Source organism: Gallinula chloropus (assembly GCF_964237585.1).
Source record: "Gallinula chloropus genome assembly, chromosome: 2".
NCBI classification, from domain to species: Eukaryota; Metazoa; Chordata; class Aves; order Gruiformes; family Rallidae; genus Gallinula; species Gallinula chloropus.
The window spans coordinates 13,345,221-13,368,803 of NC_140086.1; the positions used below are offsets into that span (position 1 = coordinate 13,345,221).

Below are 23,583 nucleotides of genomic sequence, written 5' to 3' on the forward strand. Positions count from 1 at the left end.
TCCTGTGTGCACATAAAAATGCCTAATTCTTGCTTTCTCACGGCTTGGTCTGAAAAGAAACAATGTCTTAATTCACATACCTTGTCTTGACTTAATAATATTCTTTATTTCTTTAAAGAAATGTTTATGTAGGGGGTTGCTTTGAGATGCCAGAATGACTGAGCCTGGTGCTGCAGTTTGTCTGCAGTGTAGGGAGAGATGCGTTTGCATCACCATCCTCGCTAGGACGGGTGGATTTAGAGTCCCTGCAGCATGGTAACTGCACTGGCATAACAGCTTTTCTTCTAAAGACTTACTGAAAAAATGTAGCTGCATATCACTATGGATTACTTATTCTACAAACAGGAAATGGGGAAAAAGGAACAGATGGTAATACTCTGGGTAGGTGACTCAGATTTTGCCCTTTAATGAAATTGGTAACTTTATGCTTTACCAGTTGGGTTATGAAGAATCAATATATAAACTTCCATTGTCTTATGATCAGATGAGAGGCTTCTGACATGGGTCTGCTCCATTTCAGCTGACATTAAGTGGTGATCAGTGAAAACGTAGCACAGATTATGGATAAAAATGGACATCCCCCCAAAAAATGTACTGAAAATTGTAGATGTGGTTGAAAATCACGACTTACTTGCTAGAATCTTCTCCACCTTGTTCATTTGGTCATGTTCTCCATTTTTAGTCATTTTCAAACTGAAATATTACTCCTTTTGCCACAGCTGAGGAATTAATTAGACTTATTTCCAGCCTTTGCAATAAAAGGCCTGAAATCAGCAAAATGGGAAGACAGTGAGGTTTGTCTATCTGCACAGCCTTGCTGTGCTCACCTCTGATTGCTAACCCAGCACCATCCCATAACCATGGTGGTTTGATTCCTAGATCTGTTGAAACAGCTTTTTCTGGGTCCCTGCTGCAAAGCAATCTGAACCCAGGAGATCCTCCCCTGCCATCACTTTGAGTGGCTCAAATGTGTGGTCTATGGCCCTTGTATGCTCCTTTTTTCCAGCACTGAAATGCTCTTGTCTGGCAGGGTTCAATTCTGCAGCCACTGACGGTTAAAAATGCTTTGTGGCATCACCTGCCCCATCTCAATCGACACGTCTCACTAGGTGTTATCTGCAGCAATAGCTCACACCCAGGCTTGGAGAAACATATCCAGATCTCCTGGTGAGGATGGGCTGGTGAGGTCCTCATGCCAGGTGCTGCAATGAGGGATCCTGGGGTCCACACAAGCAGCTGATGGTCCTGCTTCTCATCTGCCCTGCAGTGCCTGTGGCACCACAGCAGTGCAAATGAGGCATCTGATGTCCATCCTCCCTGGGTGTCTCCCCAGGTGATGTTCCTACATGCCACCCTCTGCTTCACAGCTGCACCTGGTGATCCTGGATGAGGGAAACTGATCTCCAGGGTTGCAGTCAAACTGCAGGACTTTAGAGAGGTGGGTTTTTTTCTTCTTTTTTTTTTTTCTTTTAAAGAGGGGCTTGTTGTTTTTCTTTTCTCCAGTCCTCAACTTGAGTCCTACACAACAGAAGTCTGAAAATGTGAAATCTTGAAGCTGCTAGTAGTGTTTTTATAACACAGCATTTGATCAGAGTAGCCCTTTCTTTACTGTGTGCTCTTCCCTTCAACATCCAGAGCTATCAGAAGCACGTATATTTGATGAGAGGCAACAGAGGGTTTTTTTTTTGCAAAGCCCATAGCAGCAAAGTTCATTACTCTCAGTCTGCTGACTGGAGTCTAGCAATCTCAGACTCCACACACATCAGTAATGAAACTCCCACCGAGTTCAGTGGGAGCAGAACTGCTTCCCCATGTCATGCTTTGCTACACCAGGGGTTGGATGCTGGCAGAGAGTCATTTCAGATTGATGTTTAAGCTGTGCCAGGGATGACTGAGCACACAAACTGTATTGTCTGACCTGTAATTAGTTGAGCATGAATGCTCTGGCATACCAATGTCCCGGGAGCTCTGCTCTGATGGCAGCTCTCAGCACCGGAGCGTTGCAGGGTGCGCGCAGGATGCATGCCAGCTGCACACAGCTCAGCAGGCGACTCACAACTGCACACACACCCTTCGGAGCCACGCTCAGTTCGCTTCCCTTTCAGTCAGGTATGTGGTGGCAAAAAACATCTCATGAGGATTACTGTGCAAGAGACCTTAGGATCTTGGGGTGAAAGGTATTTTGATGGATTTAAAAATCCCATGTATATTCATAAATCAAGAGCCTGGTGAGAGCTCTGACTTAATCTAATTATAAACTGTGCAATCAAAGAGCTTTCACATGTGAAGTACTTGCAAGTTGCCCCAGGTTAAAATAACCTTTTTCACTGACAAATTTGCCTTGCCCCCTCAAAAGCACTGACAAAACAATGCTGCTGGCTTTTCTGAGACAGAGACTGTCCTTCATTTCAACGGCCAGTGGTTTGGAAGCAGCCATAGCCTGGGAGAAACTTGCATAAGGAGCTGCAACAGTACTGAAATGCCATCGGACTTAGAGCTGAGATGAGACCTTCCTGAAGGGAGCATACAAACAGGCAGGGAAGACAATGGCAGGACAAGGGGGAATGGATTAAAACTAAAGGAAGGAAGGTTTAGATTAGGTTTTAGGAGGAAGTTTTTTACAGAGAGTGGTGAGGTGCTGGAACAGGCTACCCAGAGAGGTGGTGGATGCCCCATCCCTGGAGGTGTTCAAGGCCAGGTTGGGTGGGGCCTTGGGCAACCTTGTGTAGATCCAGGAGGTTGGTGGCCCTGCCTGTGGCAGGGGGGTTGGAACTCTATGATCCTTGGGGTCCCTTCCAACCCAGACCATTCTATGATTCTATGATCATGTAAGGGTGGGCTAGTGCCATCAAAACTGGATCCTGATTAGTGCTGTGAGGAGTCTCAACAGGGACAGAGCCCATCCTCCATCATACACCCCATGGGGCACCAGTCCAGCTGGTAAGTCTGTCACACTCAAGCTGCTGGAAACGTGATGGTAGCAGGACCAGCTGTGAAATTTGGAGTTGTTTCCTCCTCTGTGCTCTTGCTGGGAGTTGGGATGCACAGGAGCCGTGTTCCAGGCCTGGCTCTGATTTGTGCTGCCAGACCATCTTGTAAAATACACTTTCTGTAGCTCGTTTTCACTTATTTCCGAGCATGCTGCATGTTTCCCAGTCCCAATGACTGCAGAGATGGAATCCACCTGCTGTTATCCTCTAATTTGCAGCCAATAACTGCAGAAAGTCAATAATACAGGCTCAGCAAATAATATGCTATGAGCAGTTTGCAACACACGAAGCGACAGTGAGTCCAGTTAAACCAGGTGTGTGTCTACTTTTTATTGCTGGTGGAAGATGAACTTCATTTAAAATGAAAGAAGAACCCACAAGGTTGCTTCCTTCCAAAGAGGGAGTTACTTGTCTACTCTTGCAGTACCGAAATGGGAGGCACAGGGGAAAAGAAACAGGGTGTTCAGCTGATCACTTGATGAATGTTTAGTTTTAGCAGTGAATAAAAAATGATTTAGAAACCTTGTTTTGTGTGACCAGGAACTGCATGAAAAGCCTTGTGCTCTGGAAGCATGCAGAGAAGAGGTCTGAAAGCAGGGAGTGACTCAAAGTTAATTAACAGGTAGGATTCATCTCACACACTCTGTTCGTCCCTCAGCCCTGTTGGACGGGATCAATTAACAAAACAAGGTATGATCAACAGGGCTTGTTCAATATTGCAGCTTTTCCCAGACCAAACTGAATGGATATCTCTTCCCACACCACCCTGGCCCTGGTGTCAATCCCCCAGCCTGTCTGGGAGGTCATCAGGATGCTCATGGTGACTTGTGAGGAACTCCCTTGCAGGGGGAGAAGAGTGAATGGGAGTAAATTCAGAGTCAAATCGGTTGCTTTTTGTGAAACTACTGAAATATAAATGACAGCAGTGGTCAGTGTTTAGTTCTGTGTGCGGGAAGAAAATTTTCTTATCATGAATAAATTACCACATTTAAATACTAACCAAGCTGAACAACCTTTCAGGCAGATATCGAAGGGGGAGGTTCCCAGTTACCAAGAAAGGTTTTGTCTTTGGCACAAGCCATGTCTAAGGCACAACCATGTCTAAGGATGTCCCACACGCCTGGATTGCACTGGGAATTCAGTCAGCATCTCAGCAGGTAGAAGTGATTTACAGGGGTACCTTCTCTTCTGAAGTCCCATGGGAAGAGCACTTTAAGTAACCCTGCAGCTCCTGGGAAATAATTTGCCTGGTGTAGTAAGAAATGGCTTTGTATTTGCCCTTGTAGTTCATTACATTTCTCCCCACCCAACTCTCCATCCTGCCCAGATCTCACTGGATGGCAGCACAGCCTTCCCGTGTGTCAGCCACTGCTCTAAGTTTTGTGTCGTCAGCAAACTTGCAGATGGTGCACTCTGTTCCCTTGTTCAGGGTGTTGATGAATATGTTGAATAGTACTGGTCCCAGTACCGACCCCTGAGGGACTCCACTAGATACAGGCCTCCAGCACATAAGTGCTCCTCACAAATAGCCATTCCATCTCCCTGTCCTAAGAATAGTAAGTCCTGGCCCTAGTACACCAAATTCAACCCTGCTCCTAGAGCTTGAAGCAAGCCCTTTTTTGTGCCCAAAGCTGCCACTGAGGCATCTGCATAAGCTGCACCCCATCATGAATTAGTCAAAACAGAGCCTAGGACATGGAAACCATTTCCAAATGAAGATATCACAGGAGGAGAAATGTGAGAACTGAGCAGAATAAGACAGCTTTTCACTAATCCTTTATCAGGTTGCTCTTGTTATCACTGTTTGCTTAATATATTGACTTTACTGTATAATATTTGCTGCAGTTGTGTTCTAAGGCTCTAAAATAGCTGTTGAAGCTGCTGTAGTGCAGCACTTTCACACAAGCTGCATGCAGCTACCTGCACTGAGGGTATCAGCTCTGGAGATCCCTACAGTCAAAGGCAGAGCTGCTCTCTTGGGTAAAGCTTTTCACACACCAAGACCTAAGAACATAATGATGGTGTCCAGAGGCCGCAGGCTTTTGAGAAGTACTTTGTTTAGTGTTTTGATGAAGTTTTATTGCAATGGCTAATTAAAAGTTAATCCCATGCACCGAACGCACCCAACATCTATTTGCTGTACAGTCATATTGACAGGCCGATGCTTTGTCAGTCTATTAGAACTGTGTCCTTGTTTCTGGAGTGGATTAACTATCGCTTATCTGTCAGGAAAAAGAAACATCACTAACAAATAAGTAAACAAAAAAATAAATCCTTGTCTCTCATGACGTGCCAACAGCCTTTGGAGTTGCTTTTGCATTTGGCTGTTTTTCTTGTATTTTCCTGAAATCCAGCACGTAAAGTTGCTGTGCAGAGCTAAGTGCCATGGACCAGCGTGCTCAGGGCACAACAAGCCTATCGGGATTTCCTTGTGCCTGAAATCCATCCTTTAGCCCAGGGGCAGCTTGCAGCTGTGACCACTGCCCATGGGTGCAACGTACTTCAATCGATGATGAAGGACTGGGAGGCAGAGCTTCCAAACAGGGCACCTGGACCCCCTGTAGACACTTAGGCTGCAGGTAGCAAAAGCAGGTGAAGGAATCCCTCTGAGGTGTGGTACCCCAGGCTGGCCGACTGCCCTGGTTTGGGGATGAGGGTATACTGAGACCCTTCTAGATGAGAGTTGCAGAGAAAAACAAAGAACTAGAGTAAATAGAAACCACTGGATGAAGGTGATGGCAGTAAAACTATACTGTTCAACCACCAAACCTAGTTACATACACATCTAAAGGATTCTTGCTCTGTATTTTTAATAGATTTTAATATGTGTTACAGTATTTTCTAATCTTCAAAGTCTCTCAGTTTTGTCTACTAATGGATGCCAAATTTCTGTATGTGCCTTTCTTAAAAGATATTTTGGGGAAAAAAATCTTCTAGCGCCTGCACATCTGCCATGTCTTCAGTGTCTGAAATGCAAGGGGAAACACAGGATGGGGCTGGAAATTGGAGATGATCTCCTTCCCTTCTACAAACCTACCCTTCCTTCCAGCTTCTGACCCAGCAGGTGCATTCAGTGGTCTTGTGACTTTCCACCTGGCTCACTGCAGCAGCCAGCTGCTTGCAAAAAGACTACAAGCCCCCAGCACAGCAAGAGGGGGAGGCATTGCAGGGAACAGTGTCTTCTTCCACCAACAGCTCACGTACAGCCCTCTTGAGAAGAAATCTCTGTGCTGTGATAAGCAGGTAATTCAGACAGAGCAGGGTGCTGGAATTAGCCTGTCAATTAGCTGTCAGCATCATCAGAGAGAGTTCAGTCAGAGACACTCTTCAGTCAGTGGGAGAGAGAGAACAGCAGAGGTCTTTCCAGCATGTTCTTAATGAAGGTGGCCTTTGTAACTGCTCTGGAGTCCTGGAGCCATGGCAGAGGCATCCAGTAAGCAGATGCCTACTTTTTGCTAATTAATGTAGATCTGATTAGTCTCTATTCCTTCTTGCAGAAGTGATTAAAAGCAATGTGGTCTGGAAGATTTTTACAAATCAACATTTCCCCATCAGAAAGACATGAAAAGTTGTTGTTTGTTCGTGTGTGAGATGGGGACTTAATTAGGAAATGGGAGAAGTGACTATCACATACCAAATGTCCAGGAGCCTGGAACGAGGTCTTGGGCTGAGCTTTTCCCCAACCACAAATGATGGATAGAAAATGTATGAATTAGTCTGGAAGGAGACAGCAACTCTGCACTTCAGAGCTGAAAGCAAACAGGCTATTCAGCCAAGCTCATAAATATCCCTCTTGGAGCTCACAGCAGAGTGATGAGGAGCTCCTCCTGGCAATCAAAGGCTGTTTCGGTGACTAACGTGTGGAGGTAACAAATTCTTATGTCACCTCATCAGGAGATTTGTTTCTTCCAAATGTAAAAGTTATTTTAGCATAGTCATTAGTCATGAGACCAACGTGCCGGGTGCAGTGCAGTTCACAGGCTGGGAGCAAGGTGCAGGACAGTCTACAGAAAGCCCGGCAGGCCCCCGCAGATACCCCCTCCCCCACCGGCCCTGCTGGCTTCATGACCCTGACTGAACCAACAAACTGACTCTAACAAATGGCTCAGAAGCAGTAAACAATATTATGGAGTATTTCTGGGCTTTCTGGAACAATTTGGTGCACTGAGATAGCGATTTCACAGAATCATAGAACAGTTGGGGTTGGAAGGTCCCTTCTGGTCCAACTCCCCTGCTAAAGCTGCACAGGACAGCATCTAGGTGGGAACAGCTTCGTGTCTCTACTCTGTGAAGGCAGTAATGTTTCTTTCTTCTGACTCAAATAATGTTTTATAAAGTTTTCTTTTTAGTGTGTCTGCAATATGCCCAGAGCTGAGATCTTTTTTTCCCCTGCAGAGAACAATTTCTCTTCTCGTGGTTTACACTGTATCTTATTTAGGTTCTGCTTCGGATTCCTTAAAAGTAAATTTCCATTTCCTTTCCTCCAGTGTTCTTCAGCTGTATCACCAGGACAAGGCAGGTGCCCATCTTCCACTCTTGCCCCATCTCTCCCTCTGTGCTGCTGGACATCAGCTGGTAGCATTTATAAACCTGTACAATTTCTTTTGCTGAAAAGTTTCACCTACTGATTGAAAACACAGCAACCTAAAACACTGGCCACACGTGTGGGTAACAATAGGCTACTACTTGTTCTGTCTTGATGTGTTCCATGGAAAGCATCAAGACTTTGGTATTAATATGTGTTTCCAGGCTACAGCTGGCTTCAGTCTAGTCACCACAACCCTCTGACACATCTGCCCCACACCTCTTGACGTGCCCATAGGTCAAGTCAGCTACAGCTGGAGCCTAGAGCAAGAAGAACCAATCAATGGCCAACTTGCTCCACAACAACACTAAATCATGGGACTCTGTTCCCACTCTGCTCCTTAAATGCTGGCAGGAGGTGAGTTTGAGCCAGACTCCTTGACATTGGGAGCTCAGAAATTATTACAACTCAAAACTGAGTCTGTCTTCAACAGTTCAGGCACAGGTCTCTCCATCTTTCAGGTTTTTTCTCCAGAAGGATAACATCCACTCCCACCTGAGAAGATTTTTGTATGCAGAAACACAGTGTTTATTTTTTCAAGTCAGATGTCTCAAAGCAGGATGTGATGATCAGCAGTGCTAGGCTATTATTGCCAAATAGTTTTGGGATTCCTGGCTAGCTGTCCCATTCCAAGAGCACAATCTTATATCCACATATCCTGTATTTGACAGTGGTAGTACTCAGCTCTTTAATGAGCTATTTGTGGTCAGAAAGCAGTTGATAAAACTCCAAGTTGTATAAACTGGCCTCGAAATTGAGCCAGCATAACTGCAGATCAGTGTTGAGGTAAGTGCTCTGGATAAGGATCTTCTCTTCTTTGTATGAAATAGATAGGAGCCCTTTACAATAACTACAGTCTTTGATATAAACTCCCTCTTAACCACAAAGCCCATGTCACCATAAACTCAATTAAGGTGCAAAATCGTAACATCTGGCATCTGTATGAGTAGACTAGCATTGAGAGCTGCTACAGTTTGTCTCTTTAATACTTACTGACAGCTCTACCTCTCCAGCTACTTTGCAGCCATCTGGAAGATCACAAAGAGGTATTTGATTTAGCTTTGTCCCACGAGACAACGCTATCTGTATCAGCCTACATGTGCTGAGTGCAGCTATAGGCAGTTTAAGAGTGCAGAGGAGTTAGATTGCTTCCTTTTCAACTGTGTGACAGACTTTTCAGCCCAGACAGCAAGGCCTATGTGAGGGTAAGTGCTCAGCAGTTCAAGGGGCTCAGGAAGAGCTGTGCTGCAGGGGACTGAAGACCCAAGGGTCAGGAGGGGTGAAGGATGTAGCTATCTGCACTGGGATGTGCAGGACAAAATGAGACAAGGACTTTGCAAGGTCCTCGCTCATCCAGACTCAAACCAGGACTTGGATATCTTTTCATCCATCTCATCCTGACAGTGCCACCACTGTGTGCTTGCTGATGGAGTTCAGAGTCCAGGCTTGGTCCTGGAGCTGTGCAGAAGGATCCTCCAGCAAGGGCAGGGTGTTCAAGCCACAGTCCAGTGCCTCACACAGCCCATGGCAGCAAGGGCAAACAAGCAGAGTAAGGACAGATGGACACAGCAGCTGCCATGGGGGGTGAGGCCTACTGCCCTCACACACTGGAAAAATATCCAAACTGTCGCCTTTAGATTGTCACAACATGTTCCATTTGTCACGACTCATCTCTTACCTTTCACACCAAAATAACTGTATTTTATTTTATTGGAGCTTTTAAATTGCATTTCCAAAATTCATTCCCTTTCTGTTTCAGAAAGGCTCAATTGCAAAATAGCACAAAAATGACAATCAGGTTGTTTCAGAGGAAAGTGTCACACACGCTGTGTAAGCAAAGACTGCAGCACAGGAGGCACAGTGCAGAGGGATATGGGACGAAGAGGGACTTGAGGGCGATCAGCACCTTTCTATGTCACTGTCTTATGTTGCTGCATTCGACTGGTGCAGATTCAACCCTGTAATTGTGTTCTAATTTCTTGGTCATATTGAACGTTTGTCTAAAGGAAAATGGCCCAACAGGAAAAGCCATCCAGTGTGGTCCTTTGCCACATGTCTAATTGCAATGTAATTCCTCACATACCTAAATTTAGTTTCATTTATTTCATGCATAGAACATGAAATTTAGAATAAATACTCAGTCATAGTCTGCGGGGTGAGGTGGTGATGGGATACTTTCAGCCTCCTCTAGCCACCTGTCTATCATCAGTGGAATGAAAAAGATACACTTTTAGAGCAATTCATCTCACCCAAAATATCCTTCTAAGATGCTTTTAAGATGTAAAATATTTTTCTCTGAGGAAGTTCCAGTGATATCCATTTTCCAGAGTAATGCAATTGCCTGTGTTGTAGGCCAGAGGGGAACAGAGATTCCTCGCACAGCGTAACAGGCCAGCTACAAGCAGCACCACACAGGCTTCCCATAGCACTGGCCTCTGAGAATAATGCCTATGCCTACATCTCTATTCCTGTGATTCCTGTGCCCACAGCTTGGCAGAATTATCACCATTCCTGGGATTTCCTTTTCTTGTCTTCTGATACTTTAAAAGTCAAAAAATATTTGCAGACAATGATGGAAATCTTTTCTCAAATGTCACCTTTACAACATGTCTAACCATGGATAAGACTGGAGGAGATTTCTGTAGCTACTTCAAATTCATAATCATTCATTTTAAGCGCTCCCCCTCATAAGCGGGGTCATAGAGTTAGCGAGCCTTGCCTTGTGCATGACAGGCTGCAGCATCTTCTGTCTTCTTAAGTAGATTGAAGATTTTCACAGTGAGAACTGTGTAAGATTTTATTCCTTCTTTTCTTTAATCTTCTGCTATTTGTCCCACTCTGTAGCCCTTCTCTTTTCCATTCCTCTCCCTCTTGTCAAGCAGCAGGATTCTCCCTGTTCCCTCCCCTTCACAAGGATCATTTTCTACTTCAATGCCTGTGGCTGAGTCTTCATCTTCTTGATCCTTCTCCTCCAGCGACCTCCATCACTTTCAAAATGCAACTGAAAAAATTTCCATCTCTGCTTCTACTTCCCTGTCACCAACAGTTGCCTCATTTATAATGTGTCAGGTGTCTTTACAGAGCCCAGAGCTACTACTGAGAGGTGCAGGATGAATTCTGCACGTGATACCAAATGAGGCCATTTAACCTTAGGTTTTTTTAAATAAGCCTTTTAGCTCAAAATATGCATGCCATTGAAAAACAGTTCAAATAATTAGTTACAAAACTATGCAAAGACTGAACTATACATTTATTTTTGTGTACAGATTTTGCATTTAATATTTAATCATTTGTCTGTAATAATAACTACTTCACTGACAAATCAGTTTCTGCACAGCATTAAGGAATTTACTTTCAAACTCAGTTTTAAGCACAGAATCGAATTTTCAGTGTCAATAAAAGCTGCAACAGTATGTTGATAATAAGGTATATTAAGGCTTGGTCTGAATGAGCTGCCAAAGATGATGTTAAAATATTCTGAGACCTCTGTTTTTTGCTATGAATAGTTATGTTTTCTGTGTTTCAGGCAGATTAATTCTGCCTGCCTGAATTCTGTTTTTAAGTGAATTGCTTGCATATGGTTGGTTACAATGAGAGCCATAACCTACGATTTTCCTATAACTATCTTTTGACTGATGGCACCTGGCAGCGTGTAGATGAAGAGCACCAGGAAGACAATGAGAATAAGCAGAATGATGCCGATGATGATGTACTTCTTGTAATTTCTCCAGATCAGGTGATACAAGCACTTGAAAGGATTTACAAACCAAGAGAAGGATGTGTCTGGTCGGCTAAAAGAAGAAAGAAAAAGAGAAAAATGTTGTAAATGGAGATCCAGCTATTTCAAAAGCTACTCCACTGCATAATATTTGTGCCTAAAGAGGACCTCTAAACTCCTGGTAACCCGCTAAAGAGTTTAGAGGGAACTTCCATGAATTTCATACATTATGGAGTCACTCCTCTTCCATTTTTCCCCCAGTTTAAGTTACACACACCACTGAGAAGGAAATTCCAGCTCACATTTCATACCTACTCCAATTTAAGGCAAGATACAGGGTTCAAAATTAGACAGGATCATGATAAATCCTAAAGAAGAAATGAAGACATCTCAAACATGAGTACAAAAGCTTTCTAATCATTACAATGAATTTAGCATAGCAAAAGAAGTAACAAACCACTACAAAAAATCTTATTGCTCAGTGATAGTCATGGTGATATAAAAGAGATAGCTCAGGCTTGGCACACGGTCCAAAATGGTGTATTTTCAGAAGGAAATTTAAAACAGGCCTCCTGAAAACAGGAGATGAGATGAAAACCCAAATCTAGGTAGCTTGCCTTGAGCCACTTCCTTCTAGTGGAAAAGATCTGCACTCCACAATCCTAAATTTTTTCCATATTTTGCCTCATGTTGTATTATTCTCCATAAGCAGGAGTTTCTTCACACTTTATAGCCAAGCTGGCTGCATACAGACAGGAAAACAAGGTTCTCCTTAGGAAAACTGTTGGTATTGTTTCTCCTCCAGCATGCCACCCATCTTGGGAGGTTACTATGCCTCTGACTTCCACAGCTCTACGCTTGCGCCGAGCTGACACAACATCTGTCAGCTTCAAATGATGGGATGACCAGAGGATTATGGTGTAGAGCAAAATTAACACCTGCAGGATTGGGTGTAGGTTGTCTCTCTTATCCAATGTCACTGTAATTGTGCCAACGGTGCAGCAGTAAAGAGAATTAAATCAAGACTGAGGGTCACAAAAAGCAACGTCCATGTCTCACTGCAGAAAGCTGTTGAAGGAAGGAATTTAGGCAGGGCCTTAATCATCCAGACAATTCAGAATTCAGCGTGTGGAACCAAATGCCCATGTGACAGAAAGACTGTAAATCTAAAAGACCAATTGAATATCTTTTAATTAAAGACTGTGTTTTATACTGAGGTGTAAATGACTCAGAAATAAATCAACACACATTCCCTCCAGGTTAAAAAAGATATTAAAAAATGGGTACTCTACAGAGTAAAACTTGGTGAATCACAGACCTGAGTAACAAAACCACCAGTCTGCATGTCCCACCTACTTCAGGGCTTTTCATAACCTTTAAAGACAGGGGCTAAAAAAAGCTAGAATACTGCACGTTTAAGTTGTTTTCTTTGCAACACAGGCAGCAGAATTCAGTCCCAGTCATAGCAGCACATTTGTTATAACAGAGGGCATCTGGAAAAGCCTCCTGTCTTCATTGTCAGAGATGGATGACCTTGTGGTGCTTTGGCTACCAGGAAATTACACTCACTGCACCTTATTTCTTATTTGTATGTTTCTCTTTAGCTCCCAGACATTTTATCTTTTTCCACCTTTGCTCTGGTACATTAAAGAGTCTGCTACTGTCTAGTAGCTCCTAGAAGATAATTCTAGGTTTGAAGTATTTTTTTTTCTTAATTAAAAAACTTAATTACTCAAATCAATCTGAACATTTCCCTGACTCTCTGTGTGAGCCTACATGATTAGCAAAAAAATAGGGAGCTATAGTACTGGCATAGAGATATGGAGGTCCTGACACAAAGCTGCTTGGGATCCATTCCTTCCTGAAGAGAACTTATTTGAAGTGCAGGAACATGTATCTGCTATCTCTCAGCCAATTTTGAATATTCTGCATGTACAAACTACATATTCCATCACTCAGGTGCACTGAGATGATAAACTTTAATACCAGCTTTATGGATCTGAGCCATGCAATATCTTCAGCTTTTAGATTATTTTCCTTCCAGTAAGTGAGTACCTAGCTAAATAGCACTTACTATCTGCAGTCTGATATTGCTTTAGTAACCTGAGGATTTGATTTGCCAAACTTTATAACTTAGGTGACTGCCCTGTTCGGTCCTGGGAATGTGGAGAGGAAGGTCCTTCTGGAGGACAATTCATCTTTCTCCCCAGCTTCCATCTTAAGATCACGTTAAGTAAATGAGATAACTATCCTGGCTGTACCTGAGTGGCCTCAAAAAAAGCCTGAGCTTGCTTCTGAGATGGGAATGTCAAGTGAAATTAACTCCACCCTAATTTTAATTCAATTGAGGCATGCATGTCAAAAGTAGAACTGGGTTGAGCCATGAGTTGGCTGTGTATTGTATCATAAAAACCTACATGTGGAGCCTCTCTGATTACCCAGTGCAAGATCTGGAGAGGAAGGCTGTGGTCTTGTGCCTTCTGCGTCAAAACCCCTCCAGGCTGGCTGTGCAGCAGACAAAGGGGCATCAGGCCAGGGACAACCTTTTAGCCCAACAGCACATTTGCAGATAAAATGCAGTGAAAACACAGGAAGCCCTGAAGCCCCAGGCTGCCAGGGTGTATGGCTGCACCTGAAGAAATGAGAGGAAAACGAGAAGGTGCCTTTGCACAGCCTGTTAACAACCTTCTGGACATGTAATACTTCTATTACATGCGATGGTCTCTCTTAAAACTGCCTAAACTGATTGCTTCCCACCTGACATATTCCAGAGCTATCCCAGTTGCCTTCCCTTTGCAACCCAGTGCTTTAGTTTTCATTACTGGGAATCTTTCAGGCAGACATCTGTCAGGCATAGCTCATCCTGCCTCTGGGTGAAGATATTGGGTGAAATGATTAAAGTCTTTCCAAGGCTAATTTTTAACAACTTTCTGGTACCTTTAATTTTCAGACCAAATTTATAATCTGTTTATAGATATTGGCAACTTTGCCCTTATGCTGTTTTATCCTTTTTCATGTTTATCCTGAGGTAGGTATCAAACTGACAAAAATAAACAGAATGTGCAATGATTACCATTACAATTAGCAATTGATTTTAGAAGCTTTTGAAACAGGAAATATAACATCAATTTCACTCTCCTTTTTTTTTTAAGTCTAGCTCATTACTTTAGAAGAGCAAAGTACTTGAGCTAAAATAGATTAGAAATACATTTTTTCTGAATGCAAAAATCTCAGTTGGTAATAATTTTTAATGTGACAAATGCTGGAAGATAAAATGCTCCTTCTAGATCATCTATCTCTGTTAAAGCACTTAAAACGTCCTCATTAAAAAGTATTATGATGAAAAACAAGGATTTTCATTATTTGATTTTAAAGCACATAAAGATTAGAGATAGATTTGTTACGGTCTTATCGTTCCTGTAGGAGCTGATTTTCTTTTTATCACTTTAGCTGCCAGTGATTCATTAATGTGAAAATATGTAGAGGTATGCAGAGGTCAGTTTTCCACTCACATGTAGCAGCTAAGACACCTTTAAATGTGTGCAGACAATTCTTGGAATCACAGGATCACAGAATAATCTATGTTGGAAAAGATGTATAAGATCATAGTCTAACCATTAACCTAGCAAGTCCACCATTGAGCCATGAGTCCATGTCCTTAAGCACCACATCTACATGTCTTTTATATACTTCCAGGGATGGTGACTCAAACACTTCCCAGGGCAGCCTGACAACTCTTTCAGCGAATAAATTTTTCCTAATATCTGAAATACTTGTTTCCTGATACTAAGATTCTGTCTCCTAATTTTCATAATAAAAAAGCCTGGACCTAGGAAATATTTCTTAGTCATTTTAAAACACTTAAATATTAATGGATTATTATTATCCTCTTAATATAATAAATATAATCCATCTGATCTTTATACATGAGCAAATTAAAGTGTTCTGTGTACACAGAAGTTATGATGGTTTAACAGGTTATCATGTGCCAGGACAGATATGGAATGAGCCCACGTGTGAACTCCAGCTGATGACAAACGTGCAGCAATGCAATTTATTTGGGCTTCCAGAGGAAGGCATTCCAGCTCACCTGGAAGGTGCTGCCAGCGATGAGTGCCAGCAGACAGGCGATGCACAAGTTGGACAAATAGCTTACTAAAAGTTACAGCAGGGAAGAGGAGAAAAGCCAGAAGAGGAGCAAGGAGACCTACTTTTCCCCATCTCCTGCTGAACACCTGTTTCATGTATATGCTTCTACTCACTTGGGTTTTTCCAAGGGCTCAGGCTCCTTTCGAGCTTTGCCTACTGGATTCTTCTCAGCTTCTTCTGCTGTGACTAAGTGAAACTCAGCTTCCACCTTGCCCTGGATGAGAGAGATCATATGTAAGCATCCAATCCTGGGTTATTATCATTAAATAACATCAGGATTTGGCTTGTGGAGCCAGATGACAGCAAAAGAGATTGATTAAAGAAAGTAAGAGAAAGTCTTTGTAGTTAAAGAGAAGGCACAAAGAAACCCCCTGCCTGGGCACCATATTCCTGACTTATGCTCAAAGACTGTGAGGAAAGAGAGGTAGGTGGTTTTTTTCCAGACCCATAAATACCTTTTCTGTTACCTCAATGATAAAGTAATTCATCTGAGAAGACCTGTCTTGTATCTGTCACATGTCCTGGCAGAGCTGAATGGCTGAGATGAAAGCTGTGCTGCTGATGTGGACGAGGAGTAGTCCACCACCAGGGATAATTCACACAGTCACACATGCTGGAGCAGTTGAGCTGTGGAGTCTCAGCTCACAAAAGGAAGATAGCTGGAAGTGACATCTGTGTGCAGGAAGTATCATGCAGTCTTAGACAGCTCTGTTCAGGCTAAAAAAACAGAGGTCTGGTGGGTAGATTCAGAGTAAATTTTCCTGATATATGGCCAGAAGAAGATATTCAGAGTTGTTACAAAAGGACCACTTTGTCCAGCACCAACTTACCAAAAATTTCTAGAATTCAGAAAATTCATAATGGAATATAACTGCTGATTTACTGCTTATTTTCATGGTGACAAACCATTAAATTTTGTTGAGTAACGAATGAAAAATTAGCACTTATAAAAGATCATGCCTGCTATGCTTTGAAGTAGAAATATGTAATCTGAGCTATTTGGAGTCTTAGTATCAACTGTAACTTCTGCTATGGAAGTTAGAGCTTCCAAAACATGGGATAAATATTTGGTTTACCCTTGTACTCAAGCAACAGATCTGTTGGTATTTCTGTCTGTGTTAGGTTACAGAGGCATTCTCTCTTTTCTCTGTTCACCCAGGTACCTTTCAGTACTATTTCTGATACAAATTTAATTAGGCCAAAGGAAAAAAAATGAAGATTTCAGAGATTTAAAGATTCCAGTAACCATTAAGAGTTGTTAAATCAAATCAACTTCATAAAATCTGTGATGGATGAAAAACAAAACAAAAGGCTTTTTATGTATTTGTTATTTTCCTACCCATACCTTTGTGGATGTCAACAAAAAAAGTGTGTTAACCCATGGCCAGTGGCTGGGATTCAGCACAGAAGTGGGCTGAAAGAACGATGCAGATAAAAGGGATCAATATGAAAGTGGAAGGGATCAATTAAAGTGGGAAAAAAAAGAATGGAAAAAAGAGAAACAAATGTACTGGAGTTGAGCAAATGGAGCTAAAACAGGGATTTGGGAGTGTTGTCCATTCACTAAATCCAGGGAAAGTACAGTCACCTTCAATCTGAAGAAGATAATGAACCTGAAGATGGCACTTTGTATGGCACCATTTATACTCATCTTAGGAGGATAATTCTAACATAACAAGTACTGTAGAGTTTGGAGGAAGCTGTCATTGTCTTTTGTATTCTTCATACCAATTGTATCCTGACAGTAAACCAAAAAGTATTGGCTTACTGAGCACACTTCAACAAGGAGAGCACTGTGCTCTTTCTACTTGAGATGTGTCACTAGCAAGAATAATGGTACATTCCAAAATAATTTCCTTTGTCCTGGTTGAAGTGAGAAATAGATAGTAAAGAAATAAACAAGCATGTATGATTCCTCCCAGGATTTCCTCAGCTGACATAAAATTGTCTGGAAACACCTGATTTTCCATTCTGCCTATCCAGTATGCTTGGAGATAAACAGTGGAAGAAAGCAAATAAAAAGTACAAAGTGCTCTGATTGCCTGGGATTATCTGAACCAAATCTATGGGGAGCCACTAAAGCATTCAGAAGACTCCTATGGGAGTGGTGGTTGTTCTTCAGATGCCACATTCAAATTTAAAATGTCTCATGATCTCAGCAGACCTATCAGTCCCAGAGAAGAGATGCTCATCTGTAGTGAGTGGCATACCGTGAGCTCCCCAGCCTTGATGAAGGGCCACCAGCCTCTGACACGCTTCTGCTGAAATACAGAGATCTTACTTTCTTCACTTGCTGCCATGACCATGCCTAGGTCACAGCTCTTGGCTGTCTTTGCTGCTCGAGGGAACCCATTCAGGTTCAATTCAAGAGTACCTGAAGGGAGAATTAATGTGAGAACACTCAGAGACCAGACACAAAGGCATTCAAACAACAGCTTCCAAATGAGATACATGGAACAATGCAGCAGCTTGGACCCAAGATTCAGAGCTGGGGATCTCTCATATTGTCAGGCATTCAAATCTATTGCATACTCACCCAAGAAATCATCTGCAGAGAGTCTTTCAAAGTCCCACACCTGAAGGACGAGTTCAGCAGGTATTTTGCGCTCTGTTTTTTCCAATGAAAATATGTTTTCTCTTTTACTAACCACCATTTGTTTCTCTGCTGGGAGATAGTGGAAGGGGAACACAAAGCGCCAGTTGAAGTTGCCCTCTCCTGTCAAGGAGTTGTAATGTACATCTGTCTCCTGCTTGTCCTCTTCCAGGCCCTTTATCCACCTATGGCAAGCACACAGTGGAAAACAGTGCTGTCACCAGGGAAGCTTGAATTGTGGTTGTCATTATTTATCTATGATCTCCTTGTAATTCCTACATAATCAGTAGGGGCAACACACTGTTCAGGACTGTGACACATGCCGTGGGGATCTCAGCCACTTCCCAGCTGAGGTAAAGGCTGCAGCAATGGCCAATGATAATCAAAAGCTGACAGAGTGAGAACATTTCAATCAGACCCCAAAATACCAGCTGGCTATATGCTATTGGCCAAGATGTCTGTCTTCTATTGGACAGGCAAAGACAGTCAGCCATTTATACACTAGTAATCACCCTGAATTTGTGTTGTGCCCACACTAATTCCGTGACAAAGTCCCAAGACTGATTTCAGTGCTCAGGATTAGAGTCTAAGTTGTTTGCAGCTGCTGTTTGTGGTAAAAACAAGGCACAATGATAGCTGGAGAAGTGTCTCTTTTTTCTTGTGCTTTCCTCTTGCTACAGTGTGCATGCCGACTGATGTGCAATCTATGATACAAAAGCACTAAGCTTTCCTAAACACAATCATCTTCTCTGAAGAGCTCCACTGAGGTAACGAGCCAGCTAGGTATCCCTTAGTTCTGAAGTTTATCACAGCTTTAGTGAAGATTAGCACTTTTTCACTGCTCCCAAAGAGTGGCTTTTCCCCTACAAGCCCCGTTATTTCAAAATGGAATTGAGAAAAACAGTAACAATCCCAAGCACAGCACTGCCCCCAGTGCAGAGCCATGCCTGGTGACAGGCTCAGTGCCATGGGCACTGTCTGAACATACTGAGATTTGAGTCTTCACCATTAAGGTACAAAAGCAAAAAGTTCTCTACTCCTGCTTTCCCTGTCAAACTGCTGTAGCATTGATAGCAGTGTCCTCACGTTATCACACAGCTCAGCACTAAATCTGACTCCCTATTTGTTCACTCAATATCATGTTCTCAGAACTATTTTGCTAGTGGTCTGACCATACTAATTTATTGCTAAGTTGGGAACATCCATGAACACCACTGATTTCAGAGTAGCTCCTCTCAGGGAATTGCAATAACCACACTTATTGCACAATGGGGACCACATAGGTGTATTAGTTCATGTTTCACCCGGGCTAATACCTCTTGGTCCCAAAGAATGTTAGAACTCCTGGTGCCCCACACAGCTTTGTCAGAGCTAACACAAGTTTCCCTGGAAAAATGCATGCAGGTATACCTTAGGGATAAGAGCTGCTACCAGATTGCTCTGTCTATCTGCTGTGGATTTCTTATAAGGTTCTGATGATTTTCAGAACCTGCAAGGTAAAAACATTGTCCCTTCCCCCTTCATCAGTCCCAGTGCTCCCTGCTCCAGCTCTCTGCATTTAGGTATTGGCAATACTGCCACAAGATTTTTAAGGAAATTAATTTTCCATGTGCATAGTGCTATACAAATTAAGATTTTCCAGGTCTTCTCAATTGCAGAATTCATATGGGAATACCAACATCACTCTCTAATAAAGAATCATGGAATGATTTGGGCTGGAAGGGACCTCAAAGCTAATCAGGAACCAACCCCTTGCCAAGGGCAAGGAGACCCTGCACTAGCCCAGGCTGGCTAAAGCCCCATCCAGTGTGGCCTTGAACACTGCCAGGGAAGGGGCAGCCACAGCTTCTCTGTGAAACCTGTTATGGTGCCTCAATTACCTCAGAGTGCAGGATTTTTTCTATAATATCTAATCTAAATCTACCTTCCTTCATTTTAAAGCCATTACCCCTTTTCCTGTCACTTTACTCCCTGATTGTCCCTGTAGCATCTCTTCAGCTGTGACAGGCATTTTGCCTGTGGCATGAAGGAGATTGAGAGCAGAATGTCCACATGATGTTCTCCCCCTGTAGTCATTCACCCAAAACACTCCCCATATGAGGCTAAAAACATTTCCCATGGAAACAGTCTGAAATACAACTACTTTCTTGTTTTTAAGGTGGCCAAATGTCAATATTTCAAACATCTATGCATTTGTGTAAATTTGTTTGAATTCAGTGTTTGAGCTTTGTCTGCTAAATTGTGACTAAATTGTGACCTCTGCCTGAGTGGGAAGTAAGGACTAATGTAATTTTACATTTACATGATTTTAAGAGAAAAAAAAAAAGAAGAGAGAAACAGTATAAAATACAGATAAATAATCTGGACAGGCATTTAGAGCAAAGTGCCAAGGTCGAGAAACAGGTTATCAGATTTTCTACCAACCTAAATTTTTTGTCTGAATTTTAAATAAAGCATTTCATATTCTTCTGAAAAAAAGTCCTGAGGAACTTACCCTTTTACATAGATATCACTTGATTTTTGCCCAGTAAAAATATTTTCATCTTCTAGAATGACATCCTCTGTATTCCAGATTATTACCCTCAGTTCGTAGCTGAAAAACAAAAAGTTGGCCTGTACATACTCGAGCTCTGGTCAGACACTAATATAAACTTCTATCACATCATGCTTCTATGAAGTGAGAAATGTTGTATTTGGACAAAACTCTTAAAATAGCATCAGCCTCAGGCCTCTACTGTTTACAGAAATGTAGTGATAGAGTGGGGATGGTGGCTGCTTTCAGCTCTTGGAGGAAACAGGGGTCGCTGACAGCTTTGGGAGGAATGGAAAATTCCCTGCTTTTTATGTGCCTGTGCCTTTTAAATTCTTTTCACAAAAATGCCGCAGTGAAACAAGGCAAAGTTGGTCTCAACAACATCATCAGAGCAGTATCTAATGCTGCTGTGGAGGGCAGTTTGCTAACATAAAACAAGGCTCACTGAAAGGTGCTTTTCAGAAGAAATGCTTACAAACATTCCAAATGGTGCAATCCAGTGCATTAAAGAGGAAGAGAAGCACTGTTCAGAGATATTTTAATTTAAACAACTGCACTCATCTTGAGAAGCAAAAGGATTTTAAGCTTTCTCATCCTTTTCACTACCTGTATACATTTATGATGGCCATCTGAAGCTCTAGAGGCTTCAACTGATACACAGATGTTGCAGATGACAGAAAAAAATGACGCTCAAAATTTAGGTATACCTTGAGTCATTGTATGAACTTCAAAATTAGAGAAAAACCCAACAACTATGTTTGAGAACACCAATATATAATTTTTATGATATGACGTGTTGTCTTAGAAATAGCTTTGATCTCAGGTGTGAAACAGTTTGCCCCAAAACTTACCAGGCCATGGGTCTTGGAGCTTTTTTAGATGTCAGCTGTGAAAACCAAGACTCCACACTAGCCAAAGAAACTTTTCATCTGCAATGCTCTGTCAGATCTCTATTCAGACAGAGATTGTTTTCACAAAGTGTTTGAAGTCTTGTGGAGCCTGGAGCCTGTTTTGCTGCAGCAGATATGCATTTCTCAGCAAAAATTTGTAACTTGTGTTTAGATGTTTACTTTCTTGCTCATAATTAATGGTTTGACAATCTTTTCCCTTTTGTAGACTACAAAAAGAGCAGCAACACTTTGGTTTGGGAGTATGATTAGTTTTAAATCTTTTTGGATTGGAAAATGCTTGTTGTTAAGGAGCTTTACAGAAAGTTCTGGCCTCAAGAAAGTAATTGTTACACAGACTCTTGTTTTTGTCAAATCATGGCTTTTGTAAAAGTACAGATGAAACAAGATTTATTTACATTGTTTCTTGTTCAAATAAATAATACAGGAATGGTACCTGACACTGCTTCAGACATGAAATTCTCAGGGAAAGCCTTGCTAAAATATTGAATAAAGCTCCAATAGACTGAGAAACCACTTGCTCATTTGTGTGTTTCATTTATAAACATTGATTTAGCTTGAAGAACTATGTGTGGTGTTGCACATAAAGCAGCCTAAGTAACTGTGTGGATTTTGACAGGTTATTCCAAACTTCTCTCTTCTGTCTGTTGCTGCTTTATGTTTTTCTTCATCTTTGAATGAAGTGCTGGAACTCCAATAGAAGTAATTGCATGTGGTTAAAGATCTCATCCAGTAAGTTATCTAGCGGAAAGAAGTAACAAAACCAGAGTTTCTTCTTTCAGCTCAACAAGTAGATGACAACATCAGAATTATTCAGGGACTCTGGCCTCTAGCCACCTCCTATAGGAAAAAGGGATATCTTCCTAAAAGAAACGTGTGCTGAAAAAAATCCCTAACAGTCCTTTGAATTTTTTAATGGAGGCGACATCACTGGATGCTCCCTTTTGGTTTGAAGTCATGTGAACCAAGGAAAACTTTTCTCAGGATCACAGAAATTGTGATAGTTCCTTTAATAATGTTTTCCAGACACTTAAGAAAGACAGCCTTTGAAGGCTTATGTTGCTGTGCTGGGAAGAAAGCACCGAGCATTAATTACCCTTTGGGTTTTCTTGGTGAAATGTCCACTGGGGGTCCTGGCAGAGGCATGTCTTTAGGAAACATGTCGACCCACATCTGTACACGACCCTTGAAAATAGAGAGATAAACATCTCTGTAACCCTATTTTAGAGAGATTTTAAAAGGTTTTAAATGTAATTCTAACATCCAAACCCAACGCTGTCCTGTAACTGTGATTTAATCTATAAACCAACTATACATTTTAATTTTTTTAATACAAATATTTTATCTCAGGAATTTGGTGAAGTTGGAATTGAGATCAAACACTGGCAGCTTCAACATAAAATCCATGTAAAAATAGTACATGATGAAAGGGGAAAAAAGAATGAAAGCTCAAATTCAAGCATAGTCTGTGTTAGCTTACTAAACTATGAATGAAAATATGCAGTCACGCCTTCCATGACTCTTGCACATTTAGGTAGCTGACTATGCACATATGTGTGTGACCATTTCCAGGTTGATACCGTACAAAGTCTCACATATGGTACAACATTTGGATTCTGTATCGTAAGTTTGCAGGTAGAAGTATAAAGCACAGTAACTGGAGGAAAGGAAAACCAGCTCCTGTGTCACCACCATCATCTCAGAGCTGCTCTACCTGTTCCATGCCTGGCTTATCCTTATGGTAGAGAGGCCGAGTCTCAATGTGCTCTGGGACCAGTTTGTATCCAGCTCCGGGGATTTCTTCCCAAGCACATAAAACCTTTAAAGAGAGATGTTCATACGATTCAACTGGCTCCTCTACAGGAAAGAGCAGAACAAGAACAAAGAGACCTGAATTATAATTTTGAACCCCTTGGTAATACATTCCATTAATTATTAAAGATGTTCATTAAATATCTGCTTGAGTTAAAAGGAAGGTTTTATGTATCCCAGCTAAATAAAGGACGATCTTGACATGCATTTAATTCTTCTAAATAAGGGCACCCACCAGGTAACTATATGATTAGCACTTAGTAGTTTATCTATAAAACAAAGAGAATCATTTCAC

General features: G+C 42.0%; 1 protein-coding gene across 1 annotated transcript in view; it reads right to left on the reverse strand.

Moving 5' to 3' along the window:
• Nucleotides 1–11,179: 11,179 nt before the first annotated feature.
• FER1L6 (fer-1 like family member 6) overlaps nucleotides 11,180–23,583 on the reverse strand; it is a gene marked incomplete at both ends in the record, with an annotated part of 79,287 nt that continues 66,883 nt past the window's right edge. Inside the window, 7 exons of the mRNA XM_084280150.1 lie at nucleotides 11,180–11,366; nucleotides 15,556–15,656; nucleotides 17,653–17,816; nucleotides 17,979–18,220; nucleotides 20,530–20,628; nucleotides 22,573–22,661; nucleotides 23,191–23,333. Of these exons, the coding sequence (XP_084136276.1) occupies nucleotides 11,180–11,366; nucleotides 15,556–15,656; nucleotides 17,653–17,816; nucleotides 17,979–18,220; nucleotides 20,530–20,628; nucleotides 22,573–22,661; nucleotides 23,191–23,333 (1,025 nt within the window). The remainder of the gene's footprint in view (nucleotides 11,367–15,555; nucleotides 15,657–17,652; nucleotides 17,817–17,978; nucleotides 18,221–20,529; nucleotides 20,629–22,572; nucleotides 22,662–23,190; nucleotides 23,334–23,583) is intronic.